The following is a 22,996-nucleotide window of genomic DNA, read 5'->3' on the forward strand; positions in this document are numbered from 1 at the left end:
AAGGATTAACGGTTTTCTGCATCATATTATCTCAAATTATTCCAACCTCTTAGCCAGGTTTGTGTTCCTGGTTATATTTTTTTTAACTGTTGTATGTTTCTGTTTATAGATTTTTTTTCACGATTGAATCACTGTTAGCTGATAACAGCTCTGATGGGAGGTGGTGGCACTCATAGTGGAAGAGTCATAGGGCACATGAAACGTACTTTTTTGATTGACTGCACACACAGCCTGAAGCAGAGAGCCCAGCTCAACACAGAAACCTGAAACATGTGAACTAGCTAGCAATGCTAGCAAGCCCAGTTAACGAGGTGTGATTGCCATCCAGCCCAAGCAAAGATATGATTATACTTACCAAAACTGAAGCAAAAGCTTCTTGGATGCGCTGCACTTCACAGCAAGACAGATAATTCTATTAAAAGGGACCAACACCACATTCCTGGTCCATTTTTTGAAGCGAGCTTCATTTTTCAACCCTGGAGGTTGCTGCTTGATCTGCACTATATGCCTGTAAGGGCAGCCAGTGTTGTCATTGATACTTTTGGGTATATTTTCTGAGACTGTGTCGTATAGTTTCCAAGACTGTCTTGTGTAGTTTTACAAAAGACTAATTTGAAAGTAGCTAATAGTCAGTAGTGAAAGAGCTAACACATAAACTTGGTGCATTTAATAGATATTCGAGAAGGTTGCAGATGAAGGACATATAGAGGAAAACAAACAGAGGCCTTTAACTCGGCAACTAAATTTGATGAAGTGTACAAACTAAAGGACGCTCTGAATAAATGCCCAGGAAGGAGTAGACTTTTGGCAAACTGACAAATCTTATGTCTCTTTGAAAACATCCACCAAGATTCATCTGCTACGTCAAGCTGACACACGGAGATTGTGTTTGACTTTCAAAGGAAATGTGCAATGAGCGCGCTACGGAACTAGGAGGTAATTAGTAAGACTTGAGCTGAGTGTTTTTTTCTCGATACTTAAAATGCCACGCAGCACTCACAGCTGAAGGCACACAGATGTTGGAGCTGGTAAATGGAGTTGGGAAAAGAGCTTATTATGATTAAATGAATCTGATTGTGTTGTAACCCAGAGGTACAGATAGGAGGAACCATATGAGGGTGAATGCAGCTACAAGCTAAGAGGTTTTCCTAATGATGATTTCAGAGCCTATGGCACGTCTGACTGTGGATTTTATTTTGTCCTAAGCACAGAAAATGAGCCCAAAAGAGTAGTTGACTGGCTAGCTTGCTGGCCTACTTGCTGGCCTGCTTGCTTGCTGGATGGATGGATGGATGGATAGATCAGTGAATGCATGGATGGATGGGTGGTTTTGATGATGGACAGATGATAGATGTGTGTCTGATATGCTGCAGGAGTGCTTTCACTGACTTAGAGATAAAAACCTCAAAGAGGCTTAGAATCCATCGTATTTTATCTCAACGGAACTGTCAAGATAAAAACAGCAAAGGCCAAAAACTGAACCAGATAATACAAATAAATGACAGCAGGAAGTGATAGGGCAACAGAATGCTTAGAATTAGTATTGTAAGTAGTCATTTGTATTAGAATGTTACAAATGAATGGTGATTAAGTAGTATTAGGACATAAACTAGAACTATGTAGACTGCTGTCTGCTTAGTTCTATATGGCAACAAACACACTAAGTGTCTATTAAAGGCTATTAGATGTTTACTCTTGGGAGTTAATTAGTAATCATAATCCTACTATCTTAAACCTTTGTTTGGAAATGTTGAGAGTAACCTTTATCTCAGTAAAAAGTAAAGAAAAACATGTACTCATCATCCAGATATATTTGTGCAGCTTTCACCACATTTGTTGTCTCATGAAATCAGCACATGGCCTGAGTATTGAACTTTAATCATGTGTTGACATGTATGTGGTTATGACAGCTATTTAAGTGCTTTAAGCTATTTTCTGATTGCCAGTAAACTTTTCTGGCAATCAGAAAATAGCACTAAAAATTTCTCCTGCAAAGGTCAGACCACCTGCATGTTTAAAACAAAAATCTGTTTCTAATACACTTAAAGCGTTCACTGTAATCACCGTACACTGTAATCACACTCATATTCTGAGCTGAAACTTGCAATACTTTGCAGCTCATTCCCACATCAGTCTTATTCAACCCGACACGGCCATGATTAAAACACAGTCACTGACACGAATGGGAAATAGATCTTAAAACAATGCCTGCTAATGGAAGCTGATGATTAATGGGTGATTGTCTAATCGATTAATATCCACCCTGAAAGGAGTTACAGCAAGGGGAGACTTCATTTCATGTGCTGCTGGTTTACAGACACCAAACTGCTTCAAGCTGATATGTGCTATTCTTCAACTGTCCCTGCCGTGTGCAGATCTTAGAAACGCATGTTTGCATGCCGCTATGTTGAATTTAATCACATTCCTTAGAAGCCACATGAACGTCTTTACCATGATGGCGCATAAGTGTGTATTCAGCAGCTCTCTTATCCCCTTGGTTGATTTATTTAAAAACTGATTAAATTCCACATTCAGCTCCATGCTGTGAGACTTTGATCCTCTGCTTAATGCCTGTACCTCTGCAGAGAAAGGATTGCTGTTTTACTTAAGAACAAAGGGGCCATTTTATACGATAACCTAAAGTATTTCTGTTGCTTCAATGCATACAGAGCTGTCAGCATTTTTCTATATTGCATCAGTGTCAACATTCAGCAGTGCAGCTGGCATTCATGAAATGTTAAGCCCAGAGTATCAGTTACATGTATGGACAGTTAATCCCCAGACACCAGGGAGTTGTGTTGATGACTGAGTCTTCTTATCTCTGTCTTAGCTGCAACATTTCTGTTTGCAATAAAGATCTCCTCTCCCCGCTCCTCTACTCTCCTCTCAGGTTGGAGGACACACCATGCTACCTATTCGCTGGATGCCCCCAGAGAGCATCATGTACAGGAAGTTCTCCACGGAAAGCGATGTCTGGAGCTTTGGAGTCATTCTGTGGGAGATCTTTACCTATGGGAAGCAGCCTTGGTTTCAGCTGGGTAACAACGAGGTAAAAAGCGCCTGAAGCACAATAGATAAACCTTCACAAGATATAGCACACACACATATTATCAAAGGCTGAATTGCAGAATCTCATGCACACACTGGAAATTATAGCTCCAGGTCATCTAGTGGTAAATGTGAAAGTCTACTTTTCCATTTCCAAACATCAAGTAGGGCAGCTTATTGCAAAGCACATCAAAATCTTTCCCCTTATGTCGTCAGCGAGGGGGAAAGGCTGAAATCCCGAGCTTGCTAATAGCAGATTTAAATGACCACTGCTATTCTGGATCTTAATCTACTGCCTCGTGTTGTTTCTTCACTCTTTGGTGAGGTGATAAATTGATGCCCATGCCCACATTACATAACGCCCGTGAGCGGTCTTATTTTTTTCATTGAAGTCTTTGCTTTAAATCAATAAAATTCAATTAGGATTACGCTTGTAGGGTAAGCCCAGGCATTACAATAGAATGGAAATATCAATAGAAGTGTCAATGTGCTTTTGGGCTTTATACAAATGTGATATTTTCATATTTTTCTGCATCTTGCGCAGAAGAAGTTTTTAGGCATGCTAAATGAAACACTCGGCTGATTAAACTGTGATGAGATGAGTGCTTTATTATATCACAGCCAAAGAAGGTAAATTGTTTTCCAAATGTAATTTTGTACGTACAGATAGTACAGATGAAATTCTTGTACTTGTTATTCACTTATTCACATGCCTATTATTCAGTTGTTGTCATTGTTTAAGTCGTTGAAAAATTACTGCAATAATTATAAATGAGCATTAGTGACTCAGTGACAGTGGGTACTGTAGGAACATGTTTCAAACAGGCATCACACTTCTGGGCTCCACTGGCTCCACTATCATCCTCTACGGAGCTACACCGACCAGCTTATCTGCTTTTTTTTGTTTGATTGGTTGGTTTTTTGGTATCTCTAAATACAGCAAAGAGTAATATATGTACTCTATACAGAGAAATACATTCTTTAGCAGAGAGTGTGATGCATTTTCTGTGGCAGACATGTCTCAAACATTTATTCTGCTTAGTGCCCGTTAACCAAGACCCCTGTTTTAGTTTTATATGTGATAGCAAAATGGAATAGCAGGTTACCCCATGGTGTCATGGTCTGTGTGCAGGCAGGCAGGAAAAAGACCTGATATGCAGACTCACAGAGGCAGAACTCAGACTCAAAAACCACAGCTTTATTGCTGGCAAACACAAAACAAAACCTAAACTGGGAGAGCTAGAAATGGGGCATGAAAACAGAACACACAGGCTAGTACTAGAGACGACGCGACAATGAACGGGAACACATGCAGACACTAAATACAGGTGGGGAACAGGGCAGAGAGCAAACACCTGGGAAACACGGCTGAAACTAATTACAAAGACGAGATTGGGAGGAAGCAAAATGGAATACGCTGACCTTCAAAGTAAAACAGGAAACAGACTGAGCACAGAACAAAACCTTAAAACTAGAATACAAAAAAAGAACTCAGAATACAAGAAGTCATATTCAAAGGAGAAATCATAGAATAACAACAATAATACACAAAACACTGGGTCATCGACCCAGGACCGTGACACATGGACCATTAAATAAATGTTGGTGCTTGAATTTAAGTAAAAGCTGTAAGAAATATTTAATGTTCTGGGTACCATGTTTGGTATGATCTCTCCAGTTAAAATAATGAATATAAAATTTTTCGAAGAAAGAAGTTGGAAGGAAGCAGAAAACTAATACAAACCACTCCAGAACAAGGTGTTCACACATTGTTTCTCACTTCTCCAAAATCTCTATCATGGAAGTTGTGAGTGTAAAGCAGGGGTAGGCAACCTTTCTTTTTTTTTTTTTCTTTTTTTTTTTGGCCTGTCCCGTTTGGCTCTTTTGCCATCAGAATTGTTGTCTAAAGGCAAAGAAAGATGCCCAACGGATTTACTTTACCAAACTGACCATCCCAGCCTTGCCGTAATGGTCCATTTGATTCACCTTTTATTGTTTATTTTATTTTCACTTACTGAATACGGGACAGACTTGACTGGGGGAAAGAAGGGGAGAAAGAAAGAGGGAAAGAGAAACAGCTGAGAAGAGGGACGGGGAGAAGGGCAAAAGACAAAAACCAACAGAACGGGCAGAAAAAAAAAAGCATATATCAATCACCTGGATCACCTGCTGAGAAAGAAAAAAGAAAACAAGCAGAACAGAACAAGAGTAATAGAATAAACAACATCACAATGATATATGGGAATATGACAGTAAATACTAAATATTAAACATTATTGTGCAGCACATAAGATCAACAGAACACAGTGTGCTTTGAGGTAGGAGCCAAAAAGGGTGTAGTTTGTGGGTGTGATCACCCGTGTGTACACCTGTGAGCATGGACGCGCTTGTTTTTTGTTTTTTAAAAGGTTCCTTCATGTAATAATCTGCTAGAGGGTGTGGGGGGGCCACAGCCCCGTCCTCCAGGGCATGAAGCAGGTATGGAGGAGATCAAAACTCCAGACATCCAGAGGCCCCAGAACACAAGAGACCAAGGAAGACCAACAGAGGGGCAGCTGCGCCACTGTCCCAGAAAGAGCTGAGGAGAGTCCCAGATGAGGGCTCACTCAGCAGCCGCGGAGCAGAAGCCAGGGGGACTTGCAGTGACGCGCCCGTGAGCTCCGCCGGCAGCCAGCTGCGCCTGAGTGACCGAGCCCCAGGCCGAGAGGCCGGGGGCACCCCACCTCCGAAGTGGCCCGAGCGAGCCCCAGGCTCCAGGCCCCGATAAGCGGCCGCCAAGGAGTGAGCCGGTGTGTACCTGGACGCCCATCCCCGGACACAAAGAACCACCAACGCACCGATGTCTGAGGGGGTCCGCCACTGGCAGGGGAAGTGGTGGTAGGGGGAGATAGGCCTCCAAACCTTGGAGGGCCTGAGATGTCCCCAGAGAGGTGGCGCCTGACACCCAACCTGACATATAGACACAGACATACAGGCACACACAGATACAAACATCCATTCCCACCCTCATGCTCTCATATGCACTTACTCCACACTCAACCAACGTGGAGACAGACATAAAGAGACGTTGTACACACGATCACACTCCCCAAGGTAGGCAACCTTTCTGATGGCGAGTGCCATTTAAAATTTCCTCAGAGGTCAGTGTGCCATATGTTTGCATTAGCAATAAATTTAATAACACTCTATATTAACAGTTACACACTATATAGAACCACTTTATAGAATTATATTTGTTTGCAGATGTTGGCAGCTATCAGCGAATAGTTATCAGCTATTTTGAAACAAAAAAAGACACTTTTTATCCATAACAAGAACTCCATAACAGCAAATGGACTGTACAACAGAAAATACAAATGCTATTTATGGTCTCCTCACAAGAATGATAAGAAAAATAAACTAAGCCAATATGGCACGTCTGTTAATACAGAGACACACGAAAATAAACTCCACCTAAACTTGGTTTATATCTGACCCAGATAGACTGCAGGTCATAACTTCTTACCTGAAGTTCAGTTCACCTGACGCTCGGACCGGCGGCCGCCTCGGGTCTCTCCTCGTCCTGCCTCCGATCTCCCTCATCCACGTGCTGGCCTCCATCACTTGTTCATTTTACTGAATCTGTGGAAGCTCCGCAATGCCACCACCAAACAACTGAGTTATTTTTACACACCGGCCAACATCTGGCCAATCCAACACCTTTCATTGTTTATACCGTTACAATAAATAAATAAATAAATAAATAATCGGGCCACCAAGCAAATGCCCGGTATGCCCGATGGCCAGTCCAGCTATGGCTGTGCCATCAGTTAACCCTTGGCACGTGTGCCTAGTGTAAAGTTATCGTGACCCACAGTAGATACATTATTGGAAAATAAACCATAATTCTCATTTAATCTGCTATGCAAGCAAAAGGTGAAAACTACACTGCGTGCTAAATTGATGGTCAAGGATATTATAGCCAACCTGCTCTGTTTCATGCAGCCCCTCTTGCCTTGGCCTATTAGCAGCAGCTGATCCCAGTCCAGCCTTATTACATCTGCCCTCACGCTGCTGCTTATCTGTCCTCTCAAGTTGCTTATTATGTGAGGGGGTTGGAGTTATGCTTTGTACTGCGATCAGAGGACCCCAACTGTGATCATAGAACTAGGGTGACTAATCACACCCTTGTTTTCAATTTCACTTGTCTATTAGTACATGTTATCATATTTGCAAGTATATGATGTATGTACGAAGGACGCGTGCTACAATCTGAATCTCAGATGGGAAGTGAGACTACTCTAGGCTCTAATTGAGTCCAAGTACTATGTCAAGGAAAAATAAAGGTTGTAAATCACCAAAGCCCTGCAGAATACATATTATCTATATTATCTAGCTTCACTCACCTGAACTGTAACAATAAGTGGTCACACAAAAGTAGGCGTCAGCATAATAAGTCACATGAAAGGGTGCAAATAACCAACCAGAAACACTGACAGGTCTACTTACAACAGAGCAGCTGACTTGACAAACAAAGATAAAACTATACTATGGGAAGAGTTTAAACACTTAATACAGGCTGAAAACAACACAGCTGCTACAGCCAAAGCAGCAGATTGTGAATGTGTGTGGTCAGTAAGACTGGAGAAGACCTGATATATTAATAAAGTCTCGCTTATTTGAAGCCAGAGAGGGAAGCTGAGAAAAATGCTGACTGTGTAAGTTAACAGATTTATCGATATCACAGCTCTATCATTACGACGCAGAGGAACCTGATGGATTACAATTGTTATTCCATTAAATTAATGTAGCCCCCATGATGTTTAATAACATCAAACACGAGCTTAGTCTCTGTGCAAATTTAATAATAATAACTTTATGTGCATAGCGCTTTTAAAGCACACTTTTACAAAGTGCTTTATTTGAAATAAAAGCCGACACATGCAGACACATAGTTAAACATATGGTCTCAGTGTCATCACAGTATATACTTGCATGCATTTATGTAAACTGTGGCCCAAATTAGTGGGCAAAATCCTTTTTTTCAGCAGATTTAGGCGACCTAATACGCTGAGGAGGACTGTTCCAAAGTTTAAGTGGTTGTGGTTTTAAAATAGTTTGGATCAATAAAACAATCCTCATTTTTCTTTATCATTAACAACAAAAAACAGGGGGGAAAAATAAAATCCAAATGCTAATAAAAAGGATAAGATAGACGGAGGGAAAGGAACAAAATCAGAAATTAAAACCAAGAGACTAAACATGAGAAAACTAAATAAAAGAGGAAGTAAAACAACAGAGAGACAAAACAGACTGAGGGTGTACTCACACTAAGCATGGTTGCCTCGTACCAACACCAAGTGTGTTTGTCCCATCTTCCCACAGCCTCGCTGTCCTGTGCTCAAACTGCTCTTTACATGCAGACCCAAGTACACTTCACTTTGTTTCAACATCTCAACTTCGCTTCAGAGAGCACAATGAGCTTCATGATTTTATGCATTTTGTAGCTTAATTGGAAGCGGTGACACACTGGCCTCTCACATGCGTTACAGATTTGCTATTTACATAACACAGTGATTTTTACAGGGCCAGTCACTGTCACTGAGGAAGCATTCGAACACACTACTTGTGTACCGTGCTTGGGTCTAACTGAGCAAGGCTCATGTCTTCAGTTGGACCAGAGCACAGTTCACTTGACTGCAGCCGTGCACACACCAATCACATTACTGTTAGAAGTAGAACTGGTTTTGGGGATTAAACACGTTTACAGTGCGCCATAAAACTAAACATAACTGAGAGAAAAGAGAAAACCAGGAACGCAAAGAAAAAAAACTGTACCAACAAACAAATTAAGGACCCCAAAAACATGACATTCCCCCACCCCCTGCAGTGGCGCTATGCACCACAGTTAGAGAAGCACTGGGTGGATTTTCCAAAGCTACTGCTTGATTGTAGCGCTTGCGATTGTGGAATTATGCATAAAGGCTCCAGTCAGTCTTAAAGGTAGCCCATCCGCATTTTAGAGACTCCTATCATCTGGGGATGAGACATGACAGACGGAATATAACAGAAAGTAAACAAACGGTAGAACAATAGATCAAGTGTGTCCCTCCTGTTTTGTTCTAATAACGTGTACTGCTGTCTTGAGTAAAGTAAAGTCACATTTATTTAAACACAGATCAAGTTTGTCAGACGTTCCTTCCAGAAAATTAGGCTTTAGATATCAGTAGATTATCAAATCCTTTGTTCTGACACTGTTGTTATGCTGCAGACTTGCAAGAGCGTGAAATTGCATGACACCATAATATGCCTTATGGGGAAAGTTTCTGTTTTCCCTCTTCAGCTGTGTTGTTAATTTCTACGCCTTGAAAAGTGAAAACTTAAAAAAAGATGTTTGAGATAGTTTTGATTAGTACACAAGTGTGAAGTGTAAATAATGTTAAGAAATCACAGTTTTTCCATAACATGACCCCCCCCCCCCCCCTCCCCCAATTGTTTCACACAAATAGATTGCTATCCATTCTTTTAAAGTACAGTGCCCTGGAAAATGAAGCCAAATTATCACGACAGCAGTGAGTCATCTGGCTAATTAGTGCGCAAGCACAATAGAGAAAAGATCAATCAGCCTTTTAACAACATCTAAAACATCCCAGCCCCACCAAATAGTCAGTATTGTTAGTTTGTGCTGTGGGACAGGAAAAAAAAGTCTTGTTTCCCTTTTATTATTGCCCAAATTTAGGATTGAATGTGTTCTGTTTATTTCTTTCATCTCAGTTTCATTAGTTCAAACCTCAAAGGACATTTCTGCTCAGTGTCACCGCTTTCTCATTATGAACAAACCAAAGCAATCAGTGAGTGAGAATCTCCTGTTTCACTCCACTGCCCTGTCTCCTCTGCAGGTCATTGAGTGCATAACCCAGGGTCGGGTTCTGGAGAGGCCACGGATTTGTCCTAAGGAGGTTTATGACATCATGCTAGGCTGCTGGCAGCGGGAACCACAGCAGCGACTGAACATTAAGGACATTCAGAAGGTCCTGTTCGCCATGGGAAAAGCCACGCCGGTCTACCTGGACATCCTGGGCTAGCAGCGGCCCGTGAGTGGCCTCGCCAGACGCAAAGATCAACAGAGACATACAGACAGAACGACCCACATGGATCCAGGAATAACCAAACCAACCTACTTCACTGTCGAAAAAACACCTGCATTGTTTGGGAAGGACTTAAGTGCCTGCAACACTTTTGGATATAGTGGATAAAACGTATTCAAAAAAACACGCACTTTTACATTTTGTTTACTTGTGTATAAGATGTACAGGTTTGAAGAAGACTTTTTTTTTTGGTTTTTCCTTGAAAAACTGCAAAAATACACAAAAATGGAGACCGAAAGGAAAGTGGACTGGCAGTAGGAAGGGGCCGCAATTTGATTATATTATGGAGAGAAGACATCAGAGTTCAAATCTATCCTAGGTTTGGTTTTATGAATATATATAGAAATATTACATATATTTTATATTTATTTCTTTTTGTCAAGGTGTTGAAGGGTCTCCCATGTGTGTTGCTAAGGGCTTGGCCCTGTCTGAAGACGCCACCGACAAACTATTGGCAGGGACTTGACGTTGGAAGCCTTACTTGCACTCTGATTGGCTGGCTCTGAGCTCATAAAGGGAGCTCTTTGGAATAACACTGGATGGTTGGAAAATAGCAGCGCTCTGTAGAGGACCTACCCAATCAGACAACTGACAAATCTATTTTAATTTAAAGATAATGTACATATTGTAAAATTCTATGTGTCAGAATTATGTTAACTTATTTTTTCCGATGTTACTTTGATTCCTTTTCTGACTGTGATCTGGGTGGCTAAAGTATAAAGCTATGGTATTTGTTTTCATCCTAATCCAGAGGAGATTTCCTTGGGAATTACTCGTGTCAGTGCTGGTTGTCTAATGTGGTGAAGGTGAATGCCAGTGAATACAATGCGAAAAGCCCACTGACACCGAATCAAAGAGACTTTGGCGAACGTGGGATGACTCAGAGCCATGGTTCAACATGACACTTTCCAAAGAGGTGATGAAACCTCGGATTCACGTTCCTTTTCATTTGCTTTTTATGGCAAGAATTATAAGTTGGTTAGTAATATCTCACGCCTCAGCCCTCAAATACACATACACACGCTTTGTCATATTCAAGCTTTTTGATGTAAAACTGCTTAAAAAAAACAGCGTTTTTGTAGCTTTGAGTGTATTCATCATTTGTGAGTCGCAGGGTTGTTGTCTTGAATTAAACAGCCTATTGTATGTGTTAAAGGAACTATTTGACATTTTGACCAATATGATTGCTTTCTTGCTGAGAGTTATAACAAATGCAGCTTTTATATCTTATTTTTTAATATGTGGCTACAGGTTTCAGCACATAGTCAGCTCAGCTTAGTAAAAAAAGCATCAGCTAGTTAAGCTTCTTTTTTTTTTTAAACTTGTTGAAAAGCACATTGACATTTTAACTAACACGTATATTTATCCTGATAGAGCTTATATGTAGCTTTGTGAATAATAAGTAATGTTTTAACTGAAAAATAATTATATAAAAAGCTTTTTCTTTTAAATCGAATATTATTAATTCAGTTTCTGTTCTGCTCTGAATTTTATTGTTAGGCCTATTTCAGATTTTTTTTTATTCAATCATGAAATTGTAATGTAAAACCTGCCAAGTAATTTTTATGTCCCAATTTAAGCCGAATATACCCAAAACTGCTACTGATTTACGAAAAGGAAAAAACTGCTAGAGTGAGTAGCCAATAAGAAACGATTAAAACGGTGAACCCCAAACGTCAGACCACTCACACTCAGATTAAAATGTTAAAATCTTATGCATGATCACATCTCTGGTCATTACACAAGTAGAACATTCAACATTTCATTTCCATTTTCATGGATAACTTTTGATATTTGTTGAACGTTATTCTCCATAAACAGCTTCATTTTCAAAATTAAGTTCTTTCAACTAATAAGATATAAGAAGCATCCAGGATTAGAAAGAGGTCAGAAATGAAGAATAATAGCAAACCCAAGTTTTAAAAAAATCCTTAACAAATTCAAAAGAAAAACTTTAATAGAAAAATCAACTTGAGTTTGTAACCAATCCCTTAGATTAAAACCAGAAGGATTATTATTTGAGTTAGCCTATATAACAGCACTTTATCGGATAAGTTTATAGAGTAGGATTAAGTACTTTGTCCACATATAAACACCCTGGAAGCTGTTTTTCCACAAACTCAATTCTCCTAAAATTGCCATTTAGAAAACACTTGTGGCCTCCAGTGTCTTTACGGTCGACACTTTGTGAATCCGGTGATTAGACCTATTTTTTATGCTTTTAACGATAAATTTAGTTGTTTAGCTTATTTACATATTAACATATTAAGTATGTTCAACATTCATGTTATAGCTGCAAAAACAGATTTTTTTAAAGAGTCAGTTAAAGCCATAGCTAGAGTTTTGATTGATAAACATCAGTACTTTTGAAGACTTTACAAACTTGAAAATGTAAGTAATAGCCATGCTGCTTTGCTAGTAAATTTCTGTAGACTGTAGCAATGTTCCTTACATTGTAACAAATTTTAAAATTTAAGCTCAAAAGGTTTTAACATATAATGTGTCATAAAATGTGACACATTTCTCAAAAATACAGTTCGGTGGAATAAGCTAATTGGGTAAGCTACACTGGACATGGAGGGTTAGCTAGCTTTGGTTTCTTATGTCTTGATTGTGTTAAACTGAGGTTACTGGCCAACTTTCTTTCTCCCCACACTGAAGTGCATTTTCAGATGTTGGGAAGCTAATTTTGTTGCAAACAGCTATTCCCTATTTCCAGCGTTTGAGCCAGGCGAAACTCACAAGCTGTTGGTGCTAGCTATACATTGTCAATGCCGATATGAGAGCTGCATTGATCTTATCATCTAACGCTCAGCAAGAAAGCAAAATAGGATATTTTCCCCAATGTAGACCTCTTATTTTAAAGTATTATAGGTTGATGTCCTCAGGATCCTATCACTATACACGCTGTTAAAAGAAACACATTGCATTTTTATTACTATTATCATGATTTCTCTTCCATCAGCTGCACAAGAATGATGTTGGCTGATTAGAAAAACACTCCTGTTACAATTACAGAGACGTGGCTGCAGCAGGCGGATACTTGTCTTAATTTTTGGGCTGTACACAAAAAATAATAACCACTGAAGTGGGTCAGCTAATTGTGTGGTATCATTGCAGTTTTTAAAAATAATTACAGTATTAACTTAAAGAGAAATATGAAGAGTTTTGTTCTAAAATCCAATTCGACTCAAAACCTACAACCAAATAGATATTACTTTTGAAAAATCTCATAATTAAGTGCTCAGTTGACAAAATGAGTTATTTCTTTCAGAGTGGATCCTGAAGCATTCTCACACACTGAATGATAAACCTCAGGCAACTATTTTATTTCATGTTGTATCTGGATATAGAGTGGTTTACAAAGGAGCTCTTCACATCTCTTCCTTATTATCTTGACATGAATTCTCACAGTATCACAATGTTGTCTCTGTTTCCCTTGGGACTGTGTAAATCATTAATGAGCATTTGGTTATTTCGAGTATTTTGTATGAAAGGCGAGATCCAGTCCATTGAGTTACCCAAAGCATTGAGTTTTTGTGTATTCTCTTGTGGTAAAGATAAACGCTTAAAGACATTATGACACAGACCGTGAGCGTTTGCAGGGTATTGTAATCCTTTCATGGTGAGTTGAATATTCTTTAAAAAGTCTTTTTTTTTTTTTCTTGGATGAACTAACTGAACACTTTTTGAAGCAAAGTTGGCATATTACCATGTACACATGTTACAGAATATTAAAATGTGGTATAACATCTACAGTATATAAAATACTGGTATTCCATGATAGATCTTTGTATTAATGTGACTCTCTTAAGAAAATGTCTTCAAACAATCAGACGATCTCTTTTTCCATTTTGTCCTGTCTTATAAAGATGTGTGAATTTGACTAAATCTTGTCTTCATCTAAATCTCTCACAAAGCTGAACAGCATGGGTTCAGTGTGTGTCTGTGTTGTCTTCTCCTCTTCTATCCATTGTTGATGTGATAGAAGTGATAGAAATATGTCTTTTTCTCAGGTAGTTTGGTATTTCTAAAGGTACATAGTTTATATCCTTGGATACTACAGGATGAGTCCAAGGGGAAACCTATTCTTCTGAAAAATGAAGCCAATGCTGTTTATCTAAGGCCCACTGAGGCTTTTCCATAGACTCCCATGTTAAAATGTCCAACTTTACAACAGGAAAAAAACCCCCACATGTTTACAGCCTGGTACAAAAATCAGTTTTTTATTTATTGAGTTTATTTTCCTTTTTGTGACAACTTAACAGGAGGTACATTTCATTTCATATATTTTATTTTGCGCTACAACATCGTAGGGATAACCAAAATTATTGCAACTGTGTGCAATGAACTTGGGAATTGATTGCCTTTGAAATAGTGGCTCCAAAGATAGGGACCAGGTCTGCAACCACTCGCAGTCAGTTGCTGTCAGAGCAACTCTGATGTGTCAAGAGGATAGTAAAAAGACAGAGTCAGTCTGTAATCAGTCAACTAGATTCCACTGAATAAAACCAGGCAATTACATACAATCTGACAATTAACTGACAAACTAGTAAAAATCACAAATTCTTTTCCCATCTGTTGTAAACCAGTTTCAATCTACATACACAAACATTCATATTAAACAGTAATTCACATTAAAGACTTAGTGTACATTCAGCCAGATTGACATCGATTTGAAACAGGGACTCAGAAATACCTCCACAACATATTTGCTGCAGGACTGCAATTTCACTGCAAAATAACACAGGCCTTGGCAACCTTGCTTTTATATAGGAATATAATTAGAATCTAACCAGTTGACAACCTGACAGTTATTTGCAGACAAGTTGTGCTCATTGATCAGCTCTGATTGATTCCAGCATATTGGCAATCAGGTTTGTAAATTAGATGGCATGTATTTCAGTCACCTTAAATACTTGCAATCAGTTGCCAAATGAGAAAAGAAATTCAATGCAGTCACCAGGCAACCATCAGTTAGTTGCAAGGAGGTTGGCATCCTATTTTAACTCTGGTGTGACTGAGCATTTTATAATTATTTAATAATTAAACTTAATAATAATTTAATGATTTTCTGAATCAACGTGAACGTGATCAACATGAGCACAAACATTATGGATAGTAAGAAAATTTTCATCAAAATATGCACCAACAGAGCCAAACTTAAGTTTAAGCCTTAACTTATATTAAGGTTAGAGGTCACCATAGAGACCAGCCTGCAAGCATATTAATCCCTCAGCTTGGACGTTTTAACAGGGAGTCTATGAGGATTGACTAATTTGGGGGTTAGCTTAGTTTTTCTGCTGATTGCTCTAAATGAACCTGGTTACGTGGTTAATGTGATGGGTTATTAAGAGCATGGCTGCTTTGAGTGACAAGTAGGTCCTAACACCAACACTAGCTGTCTGCTAAGCTTTACCTTCACTAATTCCAGTCACTGAATTAGACCTCTCAACATTTGGTATGTTTGTTAAGATAAGATAAGATAAGATAACCTTTATTAGTCCCACACGTGGGAAATTTGTTTTGTCACAGCAGGAAGTGGACAGTGCAAAAGTTATGAGGCAAAAATTAGAATACAATAAGAATAAATACAGTACACAACTGTACAGAATAGAATAAAATACTATATACAGTAGAATACAATAAAATAAATATACAATAAGATAAAAATAGAATACAAATACAAATACTATATACAACTGAGTAAAAATACAACGATGACAGAAAGGATTATTGCACTTAGTATTATTGCATATGTATGGATGTGTGTGCTTGATCAGTTAAAGTCTTTATTATGGAGTCTGACAGCAGTGGGGAGGAAAGACCTGCGAAATCTGCCGCAGTCTCCCACTGAAGGAGCTGCTCAGTGCTGTCACAGTCTGCTGCATGGGGTGGGAGATGTTGTCCAACAGGGATGACAGCTTAGCCGCCGTTCTCCTGTCACTCACCACCTCCACTGGGTCCAGAGGGCATCCTAGAACAGAGCTGGCCCTTCGGATCACCCTGTTCAGTCTCTTCCTGTCCCCAGCAGAGATGCTGCCGCCCCAGCAGACCACACCATAAAAGATAGCAGAAGCCACAACAGAGTCATAGAAGGTCTTCAGGAGTGGGCCCTCCACTCCAAACGATGATACCCTGCAAACGATGTTGGTGACTTTTGGAATATTTTAATGCAATTATCTAGGATTACACTATTATTAATTATACTAACAGCCTCTCCAAGAATTCTGTGCTCTAGTTTTGGTGAGAAATGGGAATTCACAAAATGACACAAAGGTTGAAAATATGTAGACTTCATTGTCAATTCTAAAGCTGTGTTGGTTTACACAGTAACCAGTAAACCTATAAAATATCTTAGTGTAAGTACATACATATATATAGAGAGAGATAGATATAGATAGATACACACACACACACACACACACACACACACACATATACTGGCTGTTTTCAAACTCAAAGTTTCAGTTTTAGGTATTATGCTGAAAAAGCCTTTACAGTCCAATTACTTCCTGAAGTCTTCACTGCAGACACCTACAGCTTCTGCCTGCTGTGGAGTGTATCTGACTTTAAAGAAGGGAATGAATGCATCTTTATCAGACTGAGATCAAGCAGCTGATATCAATGGAGTATAGTCCAGCTCTTCACCCTGAAGAACTCAAGTTGAAAAGATCTGGCTGATAGATGAAATGTCATGCAGTGAATTTTCAGCCATACATGCCCAAAGCCATAACACACACACACACACACACACACACACACACACACACACGTTTAAAAGAAGCTGGTGGTGCGCTGGGCCATAAACTGCTTCTTTCTTTTCCTCCATTCATTTCAGCACTTTGCAAGATGTTGATCTTCACCGCTCTCTAGAAGTCTGAAAGTTTCTTTCTTTATTTGTGAGTTCTCAATTTATTGATGTTTATCAGAGTTTGCATCTTGTACTGAGTCCTTGGAGGTTCCACTCATGAAATCTTGACAGTTCACAGGGAAACATTTTTGCCAGTAACCTGGAGAGCTTTGATAGCTGGCTATTCACTTGTATAGGTTTTGGGGGGTTTTTTTCTCTTGAACATTTCAGATGATTTTGAACCTATTCTTGTCTTCAAGCTTGTTTTCCATTTTCTGCATTTTTCTTAGATTATTTTTTAAAATGAGCCGAAATGTTGCTACTTTTGACAACACTCTAAAATTTTTGAGCCCCATAATTTCTTTCTTCTTGTGTGGTCAACTTATGTAAGCTTTAAATTATGAGCTGATGGCAGATTCCAATTAGCAAGGGCTTGAAAGAGCCACACCTCCCACACAGTTCTTTCACCCTACTCAAAACAAAGGTGAGATCTGGCAATCTAGCATCATTTTACTTTAAAATTAAGCGACCTGAAGCACTGCCTGACTCATGGCTCTGAGGTCATGATGAGCTAAAACTGTTAATCTCAAACATATTTAGTTCCTCCCTTCTTCATCAGGTCAACCTTACATGTAGAGAAGAACATTTAAGACACTGATGCCAAAAGCTATGACCCCTTTCAACTTTTCAATCTTATCCTACAGCACAGATATGCCACAACTCTAAATAAACAGGTGAAGTGAATAAGTGAATAATATTGATCATATATTTCAATGCAATCTGTTTCTGGAAAGCAACAGATGCAAGCAGTCAAATTAATATTACCATCCACATGAATATTGCTGCAGATCTGCACACATGGAAAAACTTCCGTTTCCTAGTGGTTTTAAACCTCGAGTCTCTGTTGGCAAGTGTCCACATTAAATGACAGTGGTTTCCAGTATTGTTTTAGCCATATGTGTGCAAACAAGAAGAAAGCTGAGACACAGGCAGCGCCGAGGGATTTGAGGTCAGTAAGCAGTGTGTTATGACGATGGTGCTATAATTGTGTATTGATTTACAATTACAAAGTGTTTTGTGTGCTAGGATTCAGTGTGTGTGTGCATGTGTACTCATACTGAGGTTTGGGTTTTCTGGCTGTTGCCCAACATCAGCTTGAGGAAAAGTACCACAAGTATGACACAGTACATTTTTCTTAGTAATTAAGTTTAGAAGAGTTGAATGTTTTTCTAAGTTTTAGATAACTGTGTTAGATTTCAACTGAGAGCAAGAGCATAAGTGTCAGTTAACTTGCTGGACAAAGGTCCATTACAGGTTGTCTGCAGCTTTAATGCCTGAAATATAAAAACACCTGCATGAAAATATTGCTCTTGTAAATGTAGATGATGGAAGTTTAATTTTATTTCATCTGGCAGCTCTTGAACTATGACACCAAAACTGTGTTTTCAAATGTTTAGTGTCAAACAGCTAGCGGGGTTACATAAAGGAAGCATTATCTGTACACATGCTGATAAGAATTTTATTTTCCTGCTCAGTGAAAAAAGCCTAACAATATGAGTCACATATACAGAGAGCGAACAGTTGAATGCATGGCACACCTTTAGAATTATTCATAGTAATGATATTAATGCTATAGCTATGTAAAATAATAATAACAATACTAATTACACTGATAACAATAATATTATCAGTAACATTACTGTAGTAAGGTAGTAAGGGAGTCTGTAACCATAAATGTAGAGAAGCAATAACAAAATAACAATTACACGGTTATTTTGATCACATTTACATTATTGAATGATTGATCTGTTGTTATAGATCAACTTAGATTTCATATAGAAATATAAAAGAAAACAATATAGCTTTAATCGGTGTCAATACATGAATACTGAAGATAAGCCTTTAGTTGATGCAAAAATTGATTTCAATTTAACTGTTAAAAACCTTAAAAACACCAACCGAATGAGTAAAAGAGGAGAACCCACTCAGATGCTTCCTAGGCAAAATCACTGTCTGTTTTACTGCAACCCAATCAGGTCTTGCTTTTTTATGGACATATGTACTATACATGTGCATATTTACAATTAATATTTCAGCTCACTAAATGCAAATGAACTTTTCCTTTATTATATGCTATCAATTTAAAAGCAAGTAAAGTCTGGAGAAGGAAATTATTCTTCTAATAATAATGAATATAATTGATAAAGAAATATAACATTCTTTAAAACCTTTAGTGCCTAATCACTTCAATTTGGATTCAATTTTTTTAATTCACACATTTCTATTCAGCTCTATGTAGACATGTTTAAAAGAGCTGAAGAAGATTTTCAGATTAGGGTGAAATATTTTGAAGAATCTAAACAAGCCCAGTTGCCTTTTTCTCAAGCACTTTAAACCACCAAGAATTGGATGAGAAGGAATGTCTGCAGACATAAGCAAACACACACAAACAAAAATGTATTACTGTTTGAATAATCTTGCATAAAACAGAGACACTGCTTTTGTCTCCACAATTTCTCATAGAATCAATTCTATGTTAAGTATTTTGTTAAGTATTATATAAAAGTGATGACAGATATCATGTTACGTTCATTGGTAGATTAAAATATGAATTACTGAGATTGCATTTTGCATTCTTTTTATTATTGCGAGTGTGGTAACATGTCAACAAATACAGGATAATTTGTCAAGCTCAAGATGCAGCCCACAGTTAACTGACTCCTGCAGCCTGGAGGATAATGTTAAATGTGAACATGCAGACACGATGCATATTTTTAGATTCACTGTGACTCACACTCTCCAAAGATAGATAAACCAGACGGTCTTTGCGTGAATACGCACTGGATTAAAAAAAATTGTAATGGTTAATTCATTCGCTATTTTTTGAGTAAAATGTAATGTAAACAGGATGATGTAAAAACCCCAGCCTAAATAAGCAGTGGTTGCTTTAATCCTCTTCAGGAATTGACAACTGCTAATATTTTTTCAGGTGAGGTGAGGCATGTATTAGATTATAGTCAGCAATGTGTAGGGTAACTTAGCTGAACCAATGAGAGCAGGCTTTAAAAATCCAAACACAAAATGTCACTTACATGCATAGGATACCAGTGCCTTTATTGAGGCAGTATACAGGGAGTGCAGAATTATTAGGCAAATGAGTATTTTGTCCACATCATCCTCTTCATGCATGTTGTCTTACTCCAAGCTGTATAGGCTCGAAAGCCTACTACCAATTAAGCATATTAGGTGATGTGCATCTCTGTAATGAGAAGGGGTGTGGTCTAATGACATCAACACCCTATATCAGGTGTGCATAATTATTAGGCAACGTCCTTTCCTTTGGCAAAATGGGTCAAAAGAAGGACTTGACAGGCTCAGAAAAGTCAAAAATAGTGAGATATCTTGCAGAGGGATGCAGCAGTCTCAAAATTGCAAAGCTTCTGAAGCGTGATCATCGAACAATCAAGCGTTTCATTCAAAATAGTCAACAGGGTCTCAAGAAGCGTGTGGAAAAACCAAGGCGCAAAATAACTGCCCATGAACTGAGAAAAGTCAAGCGTGCAGCTGCCAAGATGCCACTTGCCACCAGTTTGGCCATATTTCAGAGCTGCAACATCACTGGAGTGCCCAAAAGCACAAGGTGTGCAATACTCAGAGACATGGCCAAGGTAAGAAAGGCTGAAAGACGACCACCACTGAACAAGACACACAAGCTGAAACGTCAAGACTGGGCCAAGAAATATCTCAAGACTGATTTTTCTAAGGTTTTATGGACTGATGAAATGAGAGTGAGTCTTGATGGGCCAGATGGATGGGCCCGTGGCTGGATTGGTAAAGGGCAGAGAGCTCCAGTCCGACTCAGACGCCAGCAAGGTGGAGGTGGAGTACTGGTTTGGGCTGGTATCATCAAAGATGAGCTTGTGGGGCCTTTTCGGGTTGAGGATGGAGTCAAGCTCAACTCCCAGTCCTACTGCCAGTTTCTGGAAGACACCTTCTTCAAGCAGTGGTACAGGAAGAAGTCTGCATCCTTCAAGAAAAACATGATTTTCATGCAGGACAATGCTCCATCACACGCGTCCAAGTACTCCACAGCGTGGCTGGCAAGAAAGGGTATAAAAGAAGAAAAACTAATGACATGGCCTCCTTGTTCACCTGATCTGAACCCCATTGAGAACCTGTGGTCCATCATCAAATGTGAGATTTACAAGGAGGGAAAACAGTACACATCTCTGAACAGTGTCTGGGAGGCTGTGGTTGCTGCTGCACGCAATGTTGATGGTGAACAGATCAAAACACTGACAGAATCCATGGATGGCAGGCTTTTGAGTGTCCTTGCAAAGAAAGGTGGCTATATTGGTCGCTGATTTGTTTTTGTTTTGTTTTTGAATGTCAGAAATGTATCTTTGTGAATGTGGAGATGTTATATTGGTTTCACTGGTAAAAATAAATAATTGAAATGGACATATTTGTTTTTTGGTAAGTTGCCTAATAATTATGCACAGTAATAGTCACCTGCACACACAGATATCCCCCTAAAATAGCTAAAACTAAAAACTACTTCCAAAAACATTCAGCTTTGATATTAATGAGTTTTTTGGGTTCATTGAGAACATGGTTGTTGTTCAATAATAAAAGTATTCCTCAAAAATACAACTTGCCTAATAATTCTGCACTCCCTGTACAAACTGACAGAATCTAAACTCAGAGGTGCGGTGTTGGTTTGAATCACTCATCACTTTCGGCCAGGAGATACATTGATTTTTTTGGTTAGGTTTAACTTAACAACATCAACCAGAAGTTAGAAGAACCTTCTCCCATCAGCAAAAAGCTCCTTCTTCATTTCTTTGCTACCTAACACTGCGATGAGTCATCCTTTTCTAAAGAGGTTGCCTATTGAAACTCATTATAATCTACTTCAAAAATCCATTACTATTGTTGTTAGGGGCTTTATTTTATATAGTTTGACTGGACATTTGAGAGATTAAGGTCACCAGTGTGAGGAAAATCAATACATTACTCGGGTACAGAACAGTATTTATTTGCCAGTCCATATACACCAGCTAGCTGGCTGATTGCTCCCCTGTGACATGAAAGCTTTAAATATGGTGAGAGCGTATTCAGAGTGAATATGCTGTATTGTTGCATGTTTCAGGAAGATTGCTTCTCTCTATTTAAGTATTGCTTGTCAGCATGAAGTGCTGCAACACAGCCGAGCAATTTGAGAGGCAATCCAAGCATATAGAGGGAAAAGATTCGCTCCCAAATTGCTTTTAAAAGAGACCTCACCTTGATTCATCTGCATTTTTTTTTAACGCAAAACGACTACAGGGAAATGATTCACCTTCCACACTGGAGATGGTCTGTCTTCTTTTGTCAAAATAATCCTGAAGTTAATACAGCTGTGTCAGCTCACCGTGGATAAGCTTGTATTGGACTTCATTGATAACTGTGGCAGCTTTATAGCAAACACAAGCACAGGAAATGGGGGCTGAGGGCTCTTTGCATCTGGTCTTTGGTGCAAAGAGGAGGAGGTGAGCTAGTTTGTGAAACAAAAAAGCGAAGCTGCGTTTATGCTCATTATATTATCCTGCACCTTGTTCTCTTACCTGCAGACTCACAGGCAAATATACTGGCCTTGAATGCAAAATTGCCTGCTGCTGTTTGATCAAAAGCAGTTTCTTCCATAAGATAAGTTGGGAAATCCTAATCTTCTGTTCTGCCTCAAAGCAGTCTCTGGTGCTATCTCACTGCAAACAGTGTTTTTGTTGAGTACCTGAACCCAGAGCAGCCACTTCACCACCCAGGGAGAATGCCTTTGACTAATCCCTACGGCTTTCTTATCAAGTATGATTGAATAGTGCCCTCAGTCCCCAGAAGACAGGCTAACCTTTATCTTTTTATTTTCTATTCTTGCGTCTTTCTTTTCCCTCCCAAAAAGTTGTTTGTGGGGAAAGGAGGCCTATTAACT

General features: G+C 39.0%; 1 protein-coding gene across 3 annotated transcripts in view; it reads left to right on the plus strand.

The window, feature by feature from the left end:
• Positions 1-12,288, plus strand: part of ntrk3b (neurotrophic tyrosine kinase, receptor, type 3b) — a 222,188-nt gene extending 209,900 nt beyond the window's left edge. For all 3 annotated transcript variants that reach the window (XM_082528888.1, XM_082528887.1, XM_082528889.1), the window contains 2 exons: positions 2,891-3,049; positions 9,927-12,288. In XM_082528888.1, the coding sequence (XP_082385014.1) occupies positions 2,891-3,049; positions 9,927-10,112 (345 nt within the window). In that variant the 3' untranslated portion in view covers positions 10,113-12,288. The remainder of the gene's footprint in view (positions 1-2,890; positions 3,050-9,926) is intronic.
• Positions 12,289-22,996: the final 10,708 nt, after the last annotated feature.

This window comes from Aulonocara stuartgranti (assembly GCF_965226115.1).
Source record: "Aulonocara stuartgranti genome assembly, chromosome: 1".
Lineage (NCBI taxonomy): Eukaryota > Metazoa > Chordata > Actinopteri > Cichliformes > Cichlidae > Aulonocara > Aulonocara stuartgranti.